We start from the raw sequence: 15576 nt of genomic DNA, 5'->3' as shown, positions 1-15576 counted from the left end.
CCAGACAAGGACTGATTACATGGAAGCCAGGCAATGGACTAAGACTCCAGGAAGTTTAAATAGAAACACCCAGAGTGTTAACGAACCAGGTGACTACCAACCTGGGGAAAGAGTATACAAGAGCCATACCGCGAGTGACCACAAGAGGGAGCCCAAAAGTATTGTTCATAACACCCCGGATCGCCACTCTCAGTAAAAAAAAAGTTCTTCTTACCTGGCCACGCTCCTGCGGTGGGCGAAGCTCCCTCCATGCAGCTGAAATGCGCACTCGCCCGCGACTGACAATGATGTCAGATGTCGGCGACGTGCGTGCTGTGGCTGATGTCAGCTCCCAGCCTCCCGCACGTCAGTAGCGTAAAAACTGCCGCAGCGCCACTAAGGGCCCGGTTTAGCCTGCCGGTAGGGACCCGGTGAGCAGATGAGACGTGGCCCAATGCGGGCCCCCTCTGCCCACCGGGCCCCATATGCCAGTCAGGGCAGTAATGCCCTGATGGCAGCCCTGCACCGGGCTTCAGGAAACGGGACGCAGTCACTCAAGCCTACCGAGGAAGAAGATGCTCACACTTGAAGAGGATTACTGCATTACCCTCCTTATAATTAGTGATGAGCGAGTATACTCGTTGTTCGGGTTTTTCTAAGCACACTCGGGTGGTCTCCGAGTATTTGTTACTGTTCGGAGATTTAGTTTTCATAGCAGCAGCTGAATGATTTACAGCTACTACCAAGCCTAAGTACATGTGGGGGTTGCTAGGGAATCCCCACATGTAATCAAGCTGGCTAGTAGCTGTAAATCATTCAGCTGCAGCGATGAAAACGAAATTTCCGAACATTAACAAATACTCGGAGACCACCCGAGCGTGCTCGGGAAAACCCAAGCAACGAGTATACTCGCTCATCACTACTTATAATGTTTTCATGGCTTTGCACATTTTACCTAGCCTTTTTTGATTGTAGGAGTACCGCAAATACATTTTAAAAATATTTGAATGAGGCCCGCCAGTTGTTGCCTTTTAGGGGTCTATGGATTATCTTCCTTTATAACAGGGGTTGGGAACCTCAGGCTCCAGGGCCACTTTTAGCCCTCAATGACCCTTTATCAGGCCCCTGGCAGATTCTCAGGGACTGCTTTCTTGGGCAGAGAGGTCTATTTTGATTACAACCAGCTCATTAATTTCTTTTTGGTCTGTTAGCACACATATGCAGTGTCCACTACTGAACACTGAAGGGCATGCAATGAAAGATTACGTCCTGAAATCAGTGCCAGTCAGGATGTACTTTTTGGGCGGAGTTTGTACAAGGATTGTATAAATATCCAAATGGCCCTTGGCAGAGAAAAGTGTCAGGAGAATCCGCCGGATGGGCACTTAACAGCGGTTTCAGCAGTCCTGATAGTGAGAGCCAGCGCCTCAGACAAACTGTGACAGCTGAACTCGCAGCATCCAGGAGCTGGGCGAGATTACAGCTGTACAGTGGGGCTGCAGACAACAGAGCGCTGGGTGGTTGAGTGTACTGACAGGACCTGTGGCACGTGACCGCAGGTCAGAGGGGAAGGAGGCGGGGCCTCGCGTGCTGCTCCTGAAGATGAGTGATGGATGCTACCGGGACTCCGGGGCCAGGGAGAGGGGAGAGAGGCATGCCAGACACCAGGGAAATAACAGAAAACAGGAAGAAGACGGAATCCAAGACAAGAGGTGGTCAGTGAACCAGAAAGGCAAACACAGTACACAGGGGGCAGGCTAATCAAGAAAAATCAGGGACATAGCAGGAGTCAGAACCTCAGAGAAGCAGATACACAGTACAGAAGCAAAGGACAAAATCACAACGGGGAACAGAACCAGGTCAAAACCATACAAGCAAGCTAGAACACTGTAATAATTATAGGGGATAATTCAGGAGACTCTTTGCGTGGAACAAGACAACAGGACACAGTTTTATAAGTGGTAAAGTTTATATTATCACACGGTGATTCAAGCAGGTGCAGAGAGAAACTCAAGTCCACAACACCTGGTGCAAATAATAAACGCAGCTTAGCAGTCAAGAGGAAACTTCAGAGGTAGATGCAAACAAACAGTCTATGAAGCACAGTTATTCTTGAGGAAACTTGACACGAATAGATCCTTGACTTAGTCCAGACACAGATAGATATGCTATTAGGCAGTTCAAATCATATCTTAGCTCAACCAGGGAGGCCTGGTTAATAGTCTCAGGTTTTGCAGAGCAGAAACAGCTTACATGTGTAGCAAATGCAGATGGAAATAACACGAGCAGCAGATAAAGGAGGATTACTGAACACTTGTGTAGGCAGCAGGAACTCAGAGCAGAGTGGCAGGATCTCCAACACAGGTTCACAGGAGCAGGTGCAAGGCCAGGGAGTAATCAGGAGCTGGATGCGAAGCAGTATAATCTAGCACAGACTGAAGGCTGGGGTGGAGTTTTATAGCAGGAAGACAAGTGCACATGAGACCAAAGACGCCATGTTGGAAAAGGGCAGTAATGCACAAAAGGTAAAAAATGTTCAGAGTCCTGACAAACACAGGCACAGGCACACAGGGGTCGTCACTCTAAGCCGAGGGCAGAAGAATAACCGACAAAGCAGGTCCCAGAAAGAGGCTATAAAAAGCCTCAGAGAAACCAAAATGAGGCTATCCAGATTTAACCCTAGATACTCCAAACAGAAAGATCAAGGTGCTCAAGGACTGGCCAACCCAGTCACCAGACATATGAACATCACTGAGTATGTTTGGGGTAGGATGAAAGAGGAGGCTTGGAAGACAAAACCAAAGAATCTAGATGAACTCTGGGAGGCATGTAAGACGGCATTCTTTGCTATTCCTGATGACTTCATTATTAAATTGTATGAATCATTGTTGAACCGCATGGATGCAGTCCTTCAAGCTCATGGAAGTCACACAAAATATGAAATAGCACCACAACTTCATTCACCAATGTTAGGCAACATATATTTGTATTTTAAGTTAATTATTTGTTTGAATATCACATTACTTTCTGTGGGTGACAAAACTTTTGTCTTGCCAAAATCTGACCATTCTGTGAAATATTAACTAATCAATATTTCTGCATTGATGCCAATTTATTTTCTTAACCTAAACCACATTTCGGAGGGTTTCAGCTTTCAAAAGAATAATTTATACAACCAATGGATGAATTTAACGTCAGGTTATAAGCTTTTATTTACATAACATGGATAAGCCACATAACTTCTGTCAGGGAGTATACATACTGTATAACCTGCTTTGGGTGAAATTTTTTGTTTGAAATAAAAAAGAAAAATTGGCCTGCTACAGGTCTGCACATTTGGTTGTTCCAAAACTGACTATTGTCATATATACTGTAGAACTTGGTTTGTGTGAAATTCCCATAGCTAGAAATAAATTAAAGAAATGGCCTGCTACAGGTATACACATTTGGTCCTTTGCTACTTGGTCCCCAGCCGCCACTATTTTGTCCCGGTGAGGCGTCTCCGCCTTATACCAGCACGTGTTCACTATGATCACCCGTGCCCTTTCCAACATGGTTACTGTGATTGTCCAATTAACGTCCAACACGTTGATAATCGCGTGTGCTCAGGCATGCTACAATTCCCTGACAACACACTGAGTGATTTTGTGGAGGCTGGGCCCGAGTCCCACCATGGCATGGCACATGTGCTGCCTACACGTAGGATTGTTGGACCTACTTCTATCAGGGTTTCCTCCACATCCTACTCCAGTTCCTGGAGCCCCTACTTCTCATCTATCATCTTTGATTTGCTATTTCAGAGCATGTTGTCTACATCAGCTGGAAGCTCTGCAGCACTGCCTTAGCAAAGCGGAAACAGACTCCGCTGAAAGTAATTTGTCAAGGAGACAAACTGTATACCGCTGCAGAGTTATTGAAAGGAATAACAGACCAGACAGATATGTGGCTCTCTCCGCAGACCCTACAACCAGCTATGGTGGTGTGTGATAATGGGTGTAACCTGGTGGAGATTCTGAAGGTTGGCAAGCTCACACACGTACCATGCTTGTGTAAGGTGACTGATTGAGGTATTTGTGGGCGAGCTGCTGCTTCTGCCCACTCTGGCACCCTACAGACAAAACGTGTCCCAGTCCCAGAGTGCTGCTGTGTGTGGGGTGCACCACACTTACTTGTGGCCCATAGGCTTCCATTGTCTCTATGCTCCCATATTCCAGAACCTTCAAAGCAAACAATCCGGGGGATATTGAATTTGTTAAAGCAGTCAAACTTTTATTGACAGCCTTCGGTCATTACAATAAGGCATATAGGATAGGGCCCAATGGGTTAAGGACTTTCCCACAGGTACTGGACTTAACTTTAACCCTAATTCTCGGTATGGGCAGAGCATCTCTCTTGCTAACTCCGCTAGCCCTAGGAATTCTTCTCCATCACAAGCAATGCACCCAAATTCCATCACCTCCTGCCTCTGAGAGTTTAAGTCCTTCTTTCCCTGCAGCTCCGCAGGCTTAGAGCACTTAAAGGCCCCGATGTCCATCTCAAAGTTCCCAAGCCTACAGATGGATTTGCATGGAAGGGTTTTTGACAATGCACTGCTTTGATTAACATACTCACACTTTCCCTAGCAGCCTATTGACTGTGACTGCTGCAGTCACCTCACCACACTTTCTCTAACTGAATGTGACACTGAAATTGGCCCTAGCCCTCAGTTGCTGAAAACCTACACAGTTGCCAGAGCTTCTGATCAAAGTATGCCGCATGGGCGCCCATTTCCACAGTCAGCTACAGCTACCTTCGCTCTGGCAGTGTTGCAGCAGCACATGCAGGTGCCAGCTCACTGACTGGTGTGCCACGTGGCCATGCACTGGAATGCCACACTGCACAAGCTGGCAAGGCTTTGTGAGTGGCAGAGACCAGTTGTGAAATACCAGCTCCATCGTGCTTGTCTGTATTCTGGTCAGACTCTGCACATAACTGAAGAGTCAGCATGGATGTATGACATGTTTGCGGTTCTCCAAGACTTTGAGAACTCCACAAAGATCATGAGCAGTGATGATGCCATCACCAGCACAATGCTTCCGCTTCTATGCCTTCTTCAACAGTTGCTGCTGACAAACATGAAGCTTTACTTGCAGATCAGGTGGAAATGGAGGAAGGCACGAGACATGGAGATACTACCCAGCTCAGCCTCATTTAATATGCTCAGTGCAAATTGGCTAACAATGAGGAGGTAGAGGAATAGGAGCACAACAGAGTCTAGTACACACACAAGTTTCCTATGTGGATGGGCTGAGGAGGGGAATGAGTAGGAAGAGATTAGAGGAGATGGGGAATAGTCAGCATGGTGGAGACAGGGAAGTGTTGGCTGTAGGGAACTTGGCACATATGGCATACTTCATGTACTGCTGCCTTTCCCGTGACTCTCGTGTTATATTCATTTTAGCCAGAAAAGAGTACTGGTTGTACACCCTGCTAGACCCACACTTCAAGGAGAAGTTTGCACCCAGGGGTGAACCTAGCCACACTGCTGCCTGAGGCAAACTTCAAAACAGCGACCCCTCAAACACATATACAGTACAGCCCCTCTATAGGGCTCCCATCTCATATACAGTCCCCCATACATTACATGAGTGATAACTATTGTACATGGAGCGCCCCCAGATGCAGGGCCGCGGGGTACCCGGTACTGGGCCTCTCTGTCTCAGTTCTGGGGTTGTCACGGTGGTAGACCCGGTCCGTGACCCGGCTAAGGGGCGTCCAATAAAAGGTGTGATGGTGGTGCGTGGTGCAAGTCGCGGTGAATAACGAGGACTCAGGGTTGCAGTCTCTTTACCTCTTTACTGAAGGCTTCAGGATCCTCAATCCAGAGTACTGCTAACAGGGCTGGCTGAGACCGGCCGGTCCGATGGCACATCCAGAGTTCCCTTTGCAGGCGGAAATCTGTGCCTACCTTCTAGCGCCTGTGTGTTGTAGTACGTCCCTGCTGAACCCACGGGATAGTCCTCACAACTGTTGTGTCTCTCTGATGTTCTCTCTCTTCCTGTTGTTCTTTCTCTGATGCTCTCTTTCTCTGATGTTCTCTTCTCACACAACTATTCTAATGTTCTTCTCCGTCCCCCAGATGATATGGCTAGGAAGCAACCGTATGACGGGTAGACCTGGAGTTCTTCCGGGACCCTAGTGACGCCCCTCTCCCACAGTTGTCCCCTATGTCTGCTTAGGTGATTTAGGTGAGACAGCCAACCTATAATTAACTGTCCTGCCGTTGCTTTGAATAAATGCTTGGAGCCAATACTTCCTCGGCGTTTCCGGCCACCGGCGTCGCGCCTCAGTAGGATGTTGCCTCGATCTTACAGCACGACTCCTACTGGTATTGTCTCCTTTTTGCTATGATCTCGTTTCTCACTCTTCACAATAAACCTCGCTTCTTGGCCTTTCTTGGGGTACCGCCGCAATGAAGTGCAGGTGCGGTCCCGTAACGTTCTTTCCTGTTCGCTAGGCCTCTGTCAGGATCCCACCCCTGACAGGGACCCCCCTGAATCTTCCCCTGCAACACCCTCTGCCACAGGATGTTGCCTGGTTCCAACCCAGTCAGCTTCTCTCTAACTTTCTATCCAACCCCCAGTTTTACCAGATTGTGAGGAGTGGCCTAATGCATAGTGCCCTTTGCTCCCCCTGGAGGTCAGACTATGAAGTGTATTGGTGTCTGTGATACCTGGTCAGGTGAACTCCTTAAGTGCCATCAGACGTACCATCACTCCCCTTAGCGGCGGAGCATCAGTACTGCAACGACCAGGACTCTGGGACGCTGCATACATTCTACAATAGGTCATATATCAGACAGTATAGTCCTCTATACAGTATTCTGGGCACCACAGTGCTCCATACAGAATAATGAGCCCCATATATTGCTCCATACACATGATGCTGCACACTGTATATTGGCCACACATGATGCTCCATACTGTATAATGGCCGCACATGATGCTCCATACTGAATAATGGCCACACATGATGCTCCATACTGTATAATGGCCCCACATGATGCTCCATACTGTATAATGGCCCCACATGATGCTCCATACTGTATAATGGCCCCACATGATGCTCCATACTGTATAATGGCTCCACATTATGTTCCATACTGTATAATGGCCCCACATGATGCTCTATACTGTATAATGGCCCCACATGATGCTCCATACTGTATAATAGCCCCACATGAAGCTCCATACTGTATAATGGCCACACATGATGCGCCATACTGTTTATTGGCGACACAGTGCTCCATACTGTATATTGCCTTTACATGATGCTCCATACTGTATAATGGCCACACATGATGCTCCATACTGTATAATGGCCACACATGGTGCTCCATACTGTATAATGGCCCCACATGATGCTCCATACTGTATATTGGCCACACACAGTGCTCAATACTGTATAATGGCCGCACATGATACTGCGTACCGTATAATGGCCACACATAGTTACTCCTACACACCTTGCACACACGGCTCCGCTCTGTACACACGCGGCTCCGCTCCATACACCTCATACACACCCCGCTCTGCTCCGTACACCTCATACACACGCGGCTCCGCTCCGTACACCTCATCCACATGCAGCTCCACTCCATACACCTCATACACACACTTCTCTGCTACATCCACACTGTAAACCCCTCCTGACCCCACACATAAGGTAGCATGCCATGCTTACCATGGCAACCAGCAAAGCAGAGTCCTGCAATCCATGGAGGTCCCGATCATGTGACCCCTGACTCCTCCCCTCCTGTGATCTCATCACAGGTCCTGTGCGCACAGAGCAGCCAATAGGTTCTGGGTTGTGAGCAGGGGCGCGCGCACCGCACTAGTGACACTCAGCAAATGTCAGGGATTATGGAGAGTCTGCATCATGTGTTCTGACTGCCTCTCTGCCGCCCCCTTTCTTTGAGTGACGACTGCCGCCTGAAGCAAAGGGCTCAACTTGCCTCATGATAGCGGCGCCCCTGTTTGCACCTCTCCCTCCTGAGATGGAGGGGTGTACTAAAATGGTGATATACCAGAAGGTCAGAAGGAAAATATGTTGACACATTCTCCATCAGACAACACTAGCAGCAGGGGGCAGCTTGCCCATCCAAGGAGGCAAGGCGAGTGAGACGCACACCATGTACAGCAGATGCAGGAGTACACTGTCAAAGACCTGGCCCAATTTCATGACACCCTCTTAGCGTCCAGGCCCTGATTACTGGGTATTTTTGTCAAGGATGGAAATGTTTTTAAATAGGGTCATGCAGTAACTGGCTTACAAAACAAGCATACTCCATAATTCCTCTGTGACGTTCAGATATTGGGTCTTAAAGCTGGACACCTGGCATGATCTGTCCCTCTATGCCTTGGAGGTGTTGTGCTTTCCTGCGCTAGCATCTTGTCTGAGCGAGTTCTTAGTGCCGCTGGGGGATCTTAATAGACTGGCACTTTCACCTGTCAACAGAAACTGCTGACAGGCTCACTCTGATAGAAATGAACAAAGCCAGGATTAGACACGGCTTTTTCACACCACCAGATGACAGCAGTACTACAACTACACTTTGTTCACAATATTTGAATAAGGTAGTACAGTTGGTGCCTTGAAGTGAGTATGAATGACCCTGCTTTTAATTTTTGGCACTTGGCGTATAGCTTTATGGGTTTACAAGTACCACTGCATGACAATTTGAACAGAATGTGTAGTAGGACCTCCCTTATGTCTAATAAAGGGTGTATCTGAGTCCTTAATTTTTGGCTCTTCTTGCTTTCTTCATAAATTACACTGAAATTTCCAGTTTTTGAATTAAAAAAATCAATTTCGGTTTACTTTAATTGATAATTTTTTTAATAAATACTTTTTATATGCAAGTCATTATACAGTAAAAGTAAAGTACTTTTTTCTCTGTAAACTCTTAATTTCTCTATTCTTGAATGACTTGTGTGAGTCTCTGTGGCCGCATGTTTTGCAACTGTTAGACAGCCACAAAACGTGCAAGAATTACCAATCCACATAATCTAATTATTCCAGAGAAGTTCACCTTTAGTTACTCATGTTTTACTGATGAAGACTGTTTGATCATTTCAGTAGATGTTATTTTCTATACTCGGTTTTTGACTCCAGCAGTTAGTTCCCGAAATACTTTGATTTAACCACTAACCACAGCCAGTTTTATCTTCCTAGTCAGGTCTCATATTTCAAATTTGACATGTGTCACTTTATGTTGCGATATCTTTGGAATTCATCAAAAAGTGTAATAGGAAACAAATGGACCTTACAAATAATTTTACAACTTCTCTTGAATCCAACAATACCCTATATACAATTGTACACTACTGTCTGGGCACATGGTGGAGTTAAGACGAGAAGGAGCGCCATTTAGCTTTTCGAATTTAAATCTTGCTTGAATAGTTTGGAGACACAATATAGTGGGGGCACTGTTCATGGTCACCTGGCAACTCAAATATGGCTACTACGAACAAGCTTGGCGCGATCTACTCCATTTTCCATATCACAGGGATTGCCTTGCTCATCTTCCTATAACCCGTTATCGACCAGAGGTATTTTTGGTTTTGCATTTTCATTTTTTGCTCTTCCCAGAGCCATAACTTTCTTATTTTTTGGTCAAAATGGCTATGTGAGGGCTTGTTTTTTGCAGGACGAGTTGTGCTTTTGAACTACACCATTGGTTTTACCATGTCTCGTACTCGAAAACGGGAAAAAAATTCCAAGTGCGGTGGAATTGCCAAAAAAAGTGCAATCCCACACTTGTTTTTCGTTTTTGCTTTTTTATTAGGTTCACTAAATGCTAAAACTGACTTGCCATTATGATTCTCCAGGTCATTACTTGTTCATAGACACCAAACATGTCTACGTGGTGAAAAAAAAATCCAAACTTTGTTTAAAAAGAAAAAAAATTAAAAAAATTGTGCCATTTTACGATACTAGTAGTGTTTCCTATTTTCGGGATCTCCGGTTGGGTGAGGGTTTATTTTTTGCGTGCCGAGCTGACGTTTTTAATTATATCATTTTGGTGCAGATACGATCTTTTGATCTCCCGTTACTGCATTTTAATGGAATGTGGCAGCGACCAAAAAAAACCATAATTCTGGTGTTTTGACTTCTTTCTTGCTACGCCGTTTAACGATGAGGTTAATCCTTTTTTTTTTATCGATGGATCTAGCGATTCTGAATGCGGTTATACCAAATATGTGTATGTTTGATTTTTTTATTATTATTATTATTATTATTATTATTCTTTTATTTTGAATGGGGAGAAAGGTGGGTAACTTGAACTCTTATATATTTTTTTTATGTTAAAAACTTTTTTTTTTTACTTTTGGCATGCTTCAATAGTCTTCATGGGAGACTAAAAGCTGCCATAACTCGATCAGCTCTGCTACATACTGGCGATGATCAGATCACCTGTATGTAGCAGAATTACTCACTTGCTATGAGTGTCCACCACTGGGTGGCACTCCTAGCAATCCAGCAGTGACATACCTAGAGGTCTCCAGGAGAGTTCTGGTAGTAATGCCAATGCATCGGTGACCTGCCATCACATTACGGGGTCACCGGTGGGTGAGATTTCTGGCCATGATTACCGGAAGAGCATGTTAAAATACCTCTGTCAGCGTTTGACTGTGGCATCTAACGGGTTAATAGCTGCGGGTGGATCACAATTCCACCCGCGGCTGTTCTGGGCACATGTCAGCTGTTCAAAACAGCTGACGTGAGTGGAAAGATGTGGGCTCACCGCCAGTCTCCTCATCAAAGGCAGAGTGTTCGACAGCGGCGTACTATTATGCCCATATGTCAGAAAGAGGTTAAAAGATATACACGGATTTGGACTGATATAGAGACCCCTAGGCTTGGGCCACGTTGTTACCTGCTGTTCTGTTGTGAGAGATTGGAAGAAGAATAGTTAGGTTGCCGGGTCAGAACCAGGAAGGCGAAGAAAATGCCAAATCAAAAGATGCAAGAGTAGTCCGTAAGGGGGCCAGGGTCACAACAGGTAACAAATTCAGAAGTAGGTAGCTTAGAACAGAGAACTGAACCAGAGGAGAATAAGCTTGTATCTGGCACCTTCCAGCAGAGCTGACATTGCTGGATTGGTTTTTAGAAGCCATGTTGCTTTTCAAAAGACTTTGAGCCACTAATAATGTGGAAATCTGTTTTTCTACTGACAGATGATGGACCTGAGTGGGGACTTTTTTTTCAAATTAGTATACCGTATATACTCGAGTATAAGCCGAGATTTTCAGCCCAAACTTTTGGGCTGAAAGTGCCCCCTCGGCTTATACTCGAGTCACGGTCGGCGGGTGAGGGGGAGAGGGCGCTGAGGCATACTCACCTGCTTCCCGGGCTCCTGGCGCTCCCCCTGCCCGTCCCACGGTCTTCGGTGCAGCAGCCTCTTCCCCTGTTCAGCGGTCACGTGGGACCGCTCATTAGAGAAATGCATAGGCTGCTCCACCTCCCATAGGGGCGGAGCCGCATAATTCATTTCTCTAATCAGCGGTGCCGGTGACCGCTGACAGAGGAAGAGGCTGCGGCACCGAAGACCAGCTGTCCGGGGGAAGGAGCGGGACGCCGGGAGCAGGTAAGTATCGCATATTAACCTGTCCTCATTCCACACGCCGGGCGTCGCGCCATCTTCCCGGCGTCTCCGCACTGACTGTGCAGGTCAGAGGGCGCGATGACGCATATAGTGTGCGCGCCGCCCTCTGCCTGATCAGTCAGTGCGGAGAGACGCCGGGAAGATGGCGCCGAGGAGCTGCAAGCAAGACAGGTGAGTATGTGTTTTATTATTTTATTGCAGCAGCAGCACAGCTATGGGGCAATAATGGACGGTGCAGAGCACTATATGGCACAGCTATGGGGCAACGCTGCAGAGCACTATATGGCACAGCTATGGGGCAACGGTGCAGAGCACTATATGGCACAGCTATCTATGGGGCAACGGAGCAGAGCACTATATGGCACAGCTATGGGGCAACGGTGCAGAGCACTATATGGCACAGCTATCTATGGGACAACGGAGCAGAGCACTATATGGCACAGCTATGGGGCAACGGTGCAGAGCACTATATGGCACAGCTATGGGGCAACGGTGCAGAACACTATATGGCACAGCTATGGGGCAACGGTGCAGAGCACTATATGGCACAGCTATGGGGCAACGGTGCAGAGCACTATATATATGGCACAGCTATGGGGCAACGGTGCAGAGCACTATATATATGGCACAGCTATGGGGCAATGGTGCAGAGCATTGTATATGGCACAGCTTTCTATGGAGCATCTATGGGGCCATAATGAACTGTGCAGAGCATTATATGTGGCACAGCTTTATGTGGAGCATCTATGGGGCCATAATGAACGGTATGGAGTATCTATTTTTAATTTTGAAATTCACCAGTACCTGCTGCATTTTCCACCCTAGGCTTATACTCGAGTCAATAAGTTTTCCCAGTTTTTTGTGGCAAAATTAGGGGGGTCGGCTTATACTCGGGTCGGCTTATACTCGAGTATATACGGTAGTTTTAATTGGTATTATTTTTGCCTACAATACAGTTTGGTGGCTTTTTATTCGAGCACCACAATCTACTCGTGCATGTTATGAGGTTTTTGATTAGCCTATGGACTGTCATTGTCTTGGTAAATCAATATTTTTGCATAACTTGCTATTTTTACAGACAGTTTAAGTAGAAATGTTCAAAAATATAAGTTAAGGATATTTTATTAAAAATTAATAACTGATTTTATTCTTGGCAGATGACTGTACCAGGAGAACAGAAGGACAGCTGATGTCTTCAATTTTTAAATCAGATGATCTTGAGATTCCACAGGAAACAAATAAAGGGACTGCCATTACTCCAAACACACCATCATCCCTTCACAGCGATGATCTCTCATCTGATGCTTTCAAACATGTCCTGTCTTCTGATTCATTACAGACCACTAAGGAAAATCAAAGTCACAAAATAAGCATTCAAAAACTAACTGCTCATAAAGCAAAAAAATCATTTTCAGGGTTAGAATATGGAAATCATTTTCCTTCTGAAAAATCTTTACTGAAACATCAAAACATTCATTCAGTAAAGAATAACTATTCTTGTTCCAAGTGTGGGAAATGTTTTAACAAGAATTCAAATCTGATTACTCACCAGAGAATTCACACAGGGGAGAAGCCATTTTCATGTTCAGAATGTGGGAAATGTTTTAACAGGAAAATGAATCTTGATAGACACCAAAGAACTCACACAGGGGAGAAACCATTTTCATGTTCAGAATGTGGGAAATGTTTTACAAATACATCACGTCTTAGCGCACATCAGAGAACTCACACAGGGGAGAAGCCTTTTTCCTGTTTAGAATGTGGGAAATGTTTTACAGTGAAATCAAATCTTCTCCAACATCAGAGAACTCACACAGGGGAGAAGCTATTTTCATGTTCAGAATGTGGGAAATGTTTTAACAGGAAAATGAATCTTGATAGACACCAAAGAACTCACACAGGGGAGAAGCTATTTTCATGTTCAGAATGTGGGAAATGTTTTACAAATACATCACGTCTTAGCGCACATCAGAGAACTCACACAGGGGAGAAGCCTTTTTCCTGTTCAGAATGTGGGAGATGTTTTACAGAGAAATCAAGTCTTATCAAACATCAGAGAACTCACACAGGGGAGAAGCTATTTCCATGTTCAGAATGTGGGAAATGTTTTACAATTACATCAAATCTTAGCGCACATCGGAGAACTCACACAGGGGAGAAGCCTTTTTTCTGTTCAGAATGTGGGAAATGTTTTACAAAGAAATCAAGTCTTGTCAAACATCATAGAATTCACACGGAGTCTTTTTCATGTTCACAATGTGAGAAATATTTTACAACGAAATCAAATCTTATCACACATCAGAGAAGTCACACAAGGAAGAAGCTATTTTCATGTTCAGAATGTGGGAAATGTTTTACAAATACATCACATCTTAGAGCACATCAGAGAATTCACACAGGGGAGAAGCCTTTTTCATGTTCGGAATGTGGGAAATGTTTTACAGAGAAATCAAGTCTTGTGAAACATCAGAGAATTCACACAGGGGAGAAGCCTTTTTCATGTTCAGAATGTGGGCAATATTTTACAAGGAAATCAAGCCTTAACGCACATCAGAGAACTCACACAGGAGAGAAGCCTTTTTCTGTGCAGAATGTGGAAAATATTTTGTGAAGAAATCATCTCTTCTTTTTGACCAGAAAAGTCTCTTAGGGGAGAAGCCTTTTTTATAATCTTAATGTGGTAACTGTTTTGCTTGAAAATCAACTCTTAATGAACATCAGAGCAGTCACACAGGGAAGAAGCTTTTTTTCCATGTTCATCATGTTGGAAATGATTTACCCGACAACAACCCCATGTCATTACCCATGTTTGGCCTCGTTAAAATAAAAACACTCATCTCGGCTTTCGGGCCGGTGCCATTCCAGTGGTGTCGGGACTTACATTCCCAAGGCTCACATGAGGTCGTTGCATCACATGAGCCCTGCTCCCAATCAGTGCCAGCTTTACTGTCCCCAGGTGCCGACACCGCTGGAAAATGCCAGACAGAGAGAATCCATTATCATACCTATAGCGTGAAAAATGAATTACTGGAAAATAATTTTATTGACTGTCAAAAATAACTCAGAAGGGGAGAAACAATATATATATTGTTATTGACAAATTGTACAAAAAGATGTAACAGTCGTATAATTAAATAAGAAAGGGAAATTACTTTACAACTTACCATAGTTTTTTGACTGTAAGACACTATCATGGAAAACCTTAAAATCCATAAAGCAATGCCTGCCTATAAGCCCCAAATCAGAACATCGCTGATTCCAGCTATGTCATGTTTACTATCTATATGGAATAGCGCTAAAAAGCATAGTGGTGATCTTGAACTTCTGCAGTCTTTAGGAGTGATGCTATTGTTATTGTTGGTAATTATATAAAATCCTGAAGGGCTGAGAACATCCCACTACTCAGCCCACGTGAGGTCATCAAGGAGGGGAGTCTGGGTGTAACTTAGGTGCTGATAACAGGTCAAGGTTAATTAAGATCTGGGTTCATGCAGAAAGATATACTGTATATCAGTGTATGCACAATCCCTCTCACTGGACATTCCCAATCAAAGTGCTCTCCTTCCCTAAGCCAAATCATGTCTGTGATCACCATAGTAAGATTCCTGCTTTAATCTTGTTTATTTTATGCACTGCATATGCTGTATTGTTTGTCCCCTTTGTAAAATTTTTTGTATATTTTTTTTAAACTCTGCCTATCGTTCTGGATTAAACATAAAATTTAATAGTTCTGTCCCTTTTATTCTGTAAGCCGCACCCTGAAGCCATATGCTACCAGAAATCAGGCATCCAGTCAGCCTGTATAAATAACTGTTGGTGGCAGCCAGTTGTTCTTGGTTTAGCATGGAGTTAGCAGTGACCATACCCGGGGTATATATACAGTTCATGCATTGAAATGAGGGGTGTATATACCATACGCATATTGTTATTTTCCCAATAACAGTCCTATT

At 45.0% G+C, this 15576-nt stretch overlaps 1 protein-coding gene across 2 annotated transcripts in view; it reads left to right on the top strand.

Annotated features, from left to right (window-relative positions):
* The window catches only part of LOC143768057 (uncharacterized), a 40803-nt gene extending 25454 nt beyond the window's left edge, over window positions 1–15349 (top strand). The window contains exon 7 of one of the 2 annotated variants that reach the window (XM_077256727.1): window positions 12784–15349. In XM_077256727.1, the coding sequence (XP_077112842.1) occupies window positions 12784–14237 (1454 nt within the window). In that variant the 3' untranslated portion in view covers window positions 14238–15349. The remainder of the gene's footprint in view (window positions 1–12783) is intronic. The other variant, XM_077256728.1, reaches the window with a different exon arrangement.
* Window positions 15350–15576: the final 227 nt, after the last annotated feature.

Source organism: Ranitomeya variabilis, chromosome 4 (genome assembly GCF_051348905.1).
Source record: "Ranitomeya variabilis isolate aRanVar5 chromosome 4, aRanVar5.hap1, whole genome shotgun sequence".
Classification (NCBI taxonomy): Eukaryota; Metazoa; Chordata; class Amphibia; order Anura; family Dendrobatidae; genus Ranitomeya; species Ranitomeya variabilis.
Note: the sequence above shows the minus strand (reverse complement) of the source record. Positions and strands in the feature narration are given on the sequence as shown.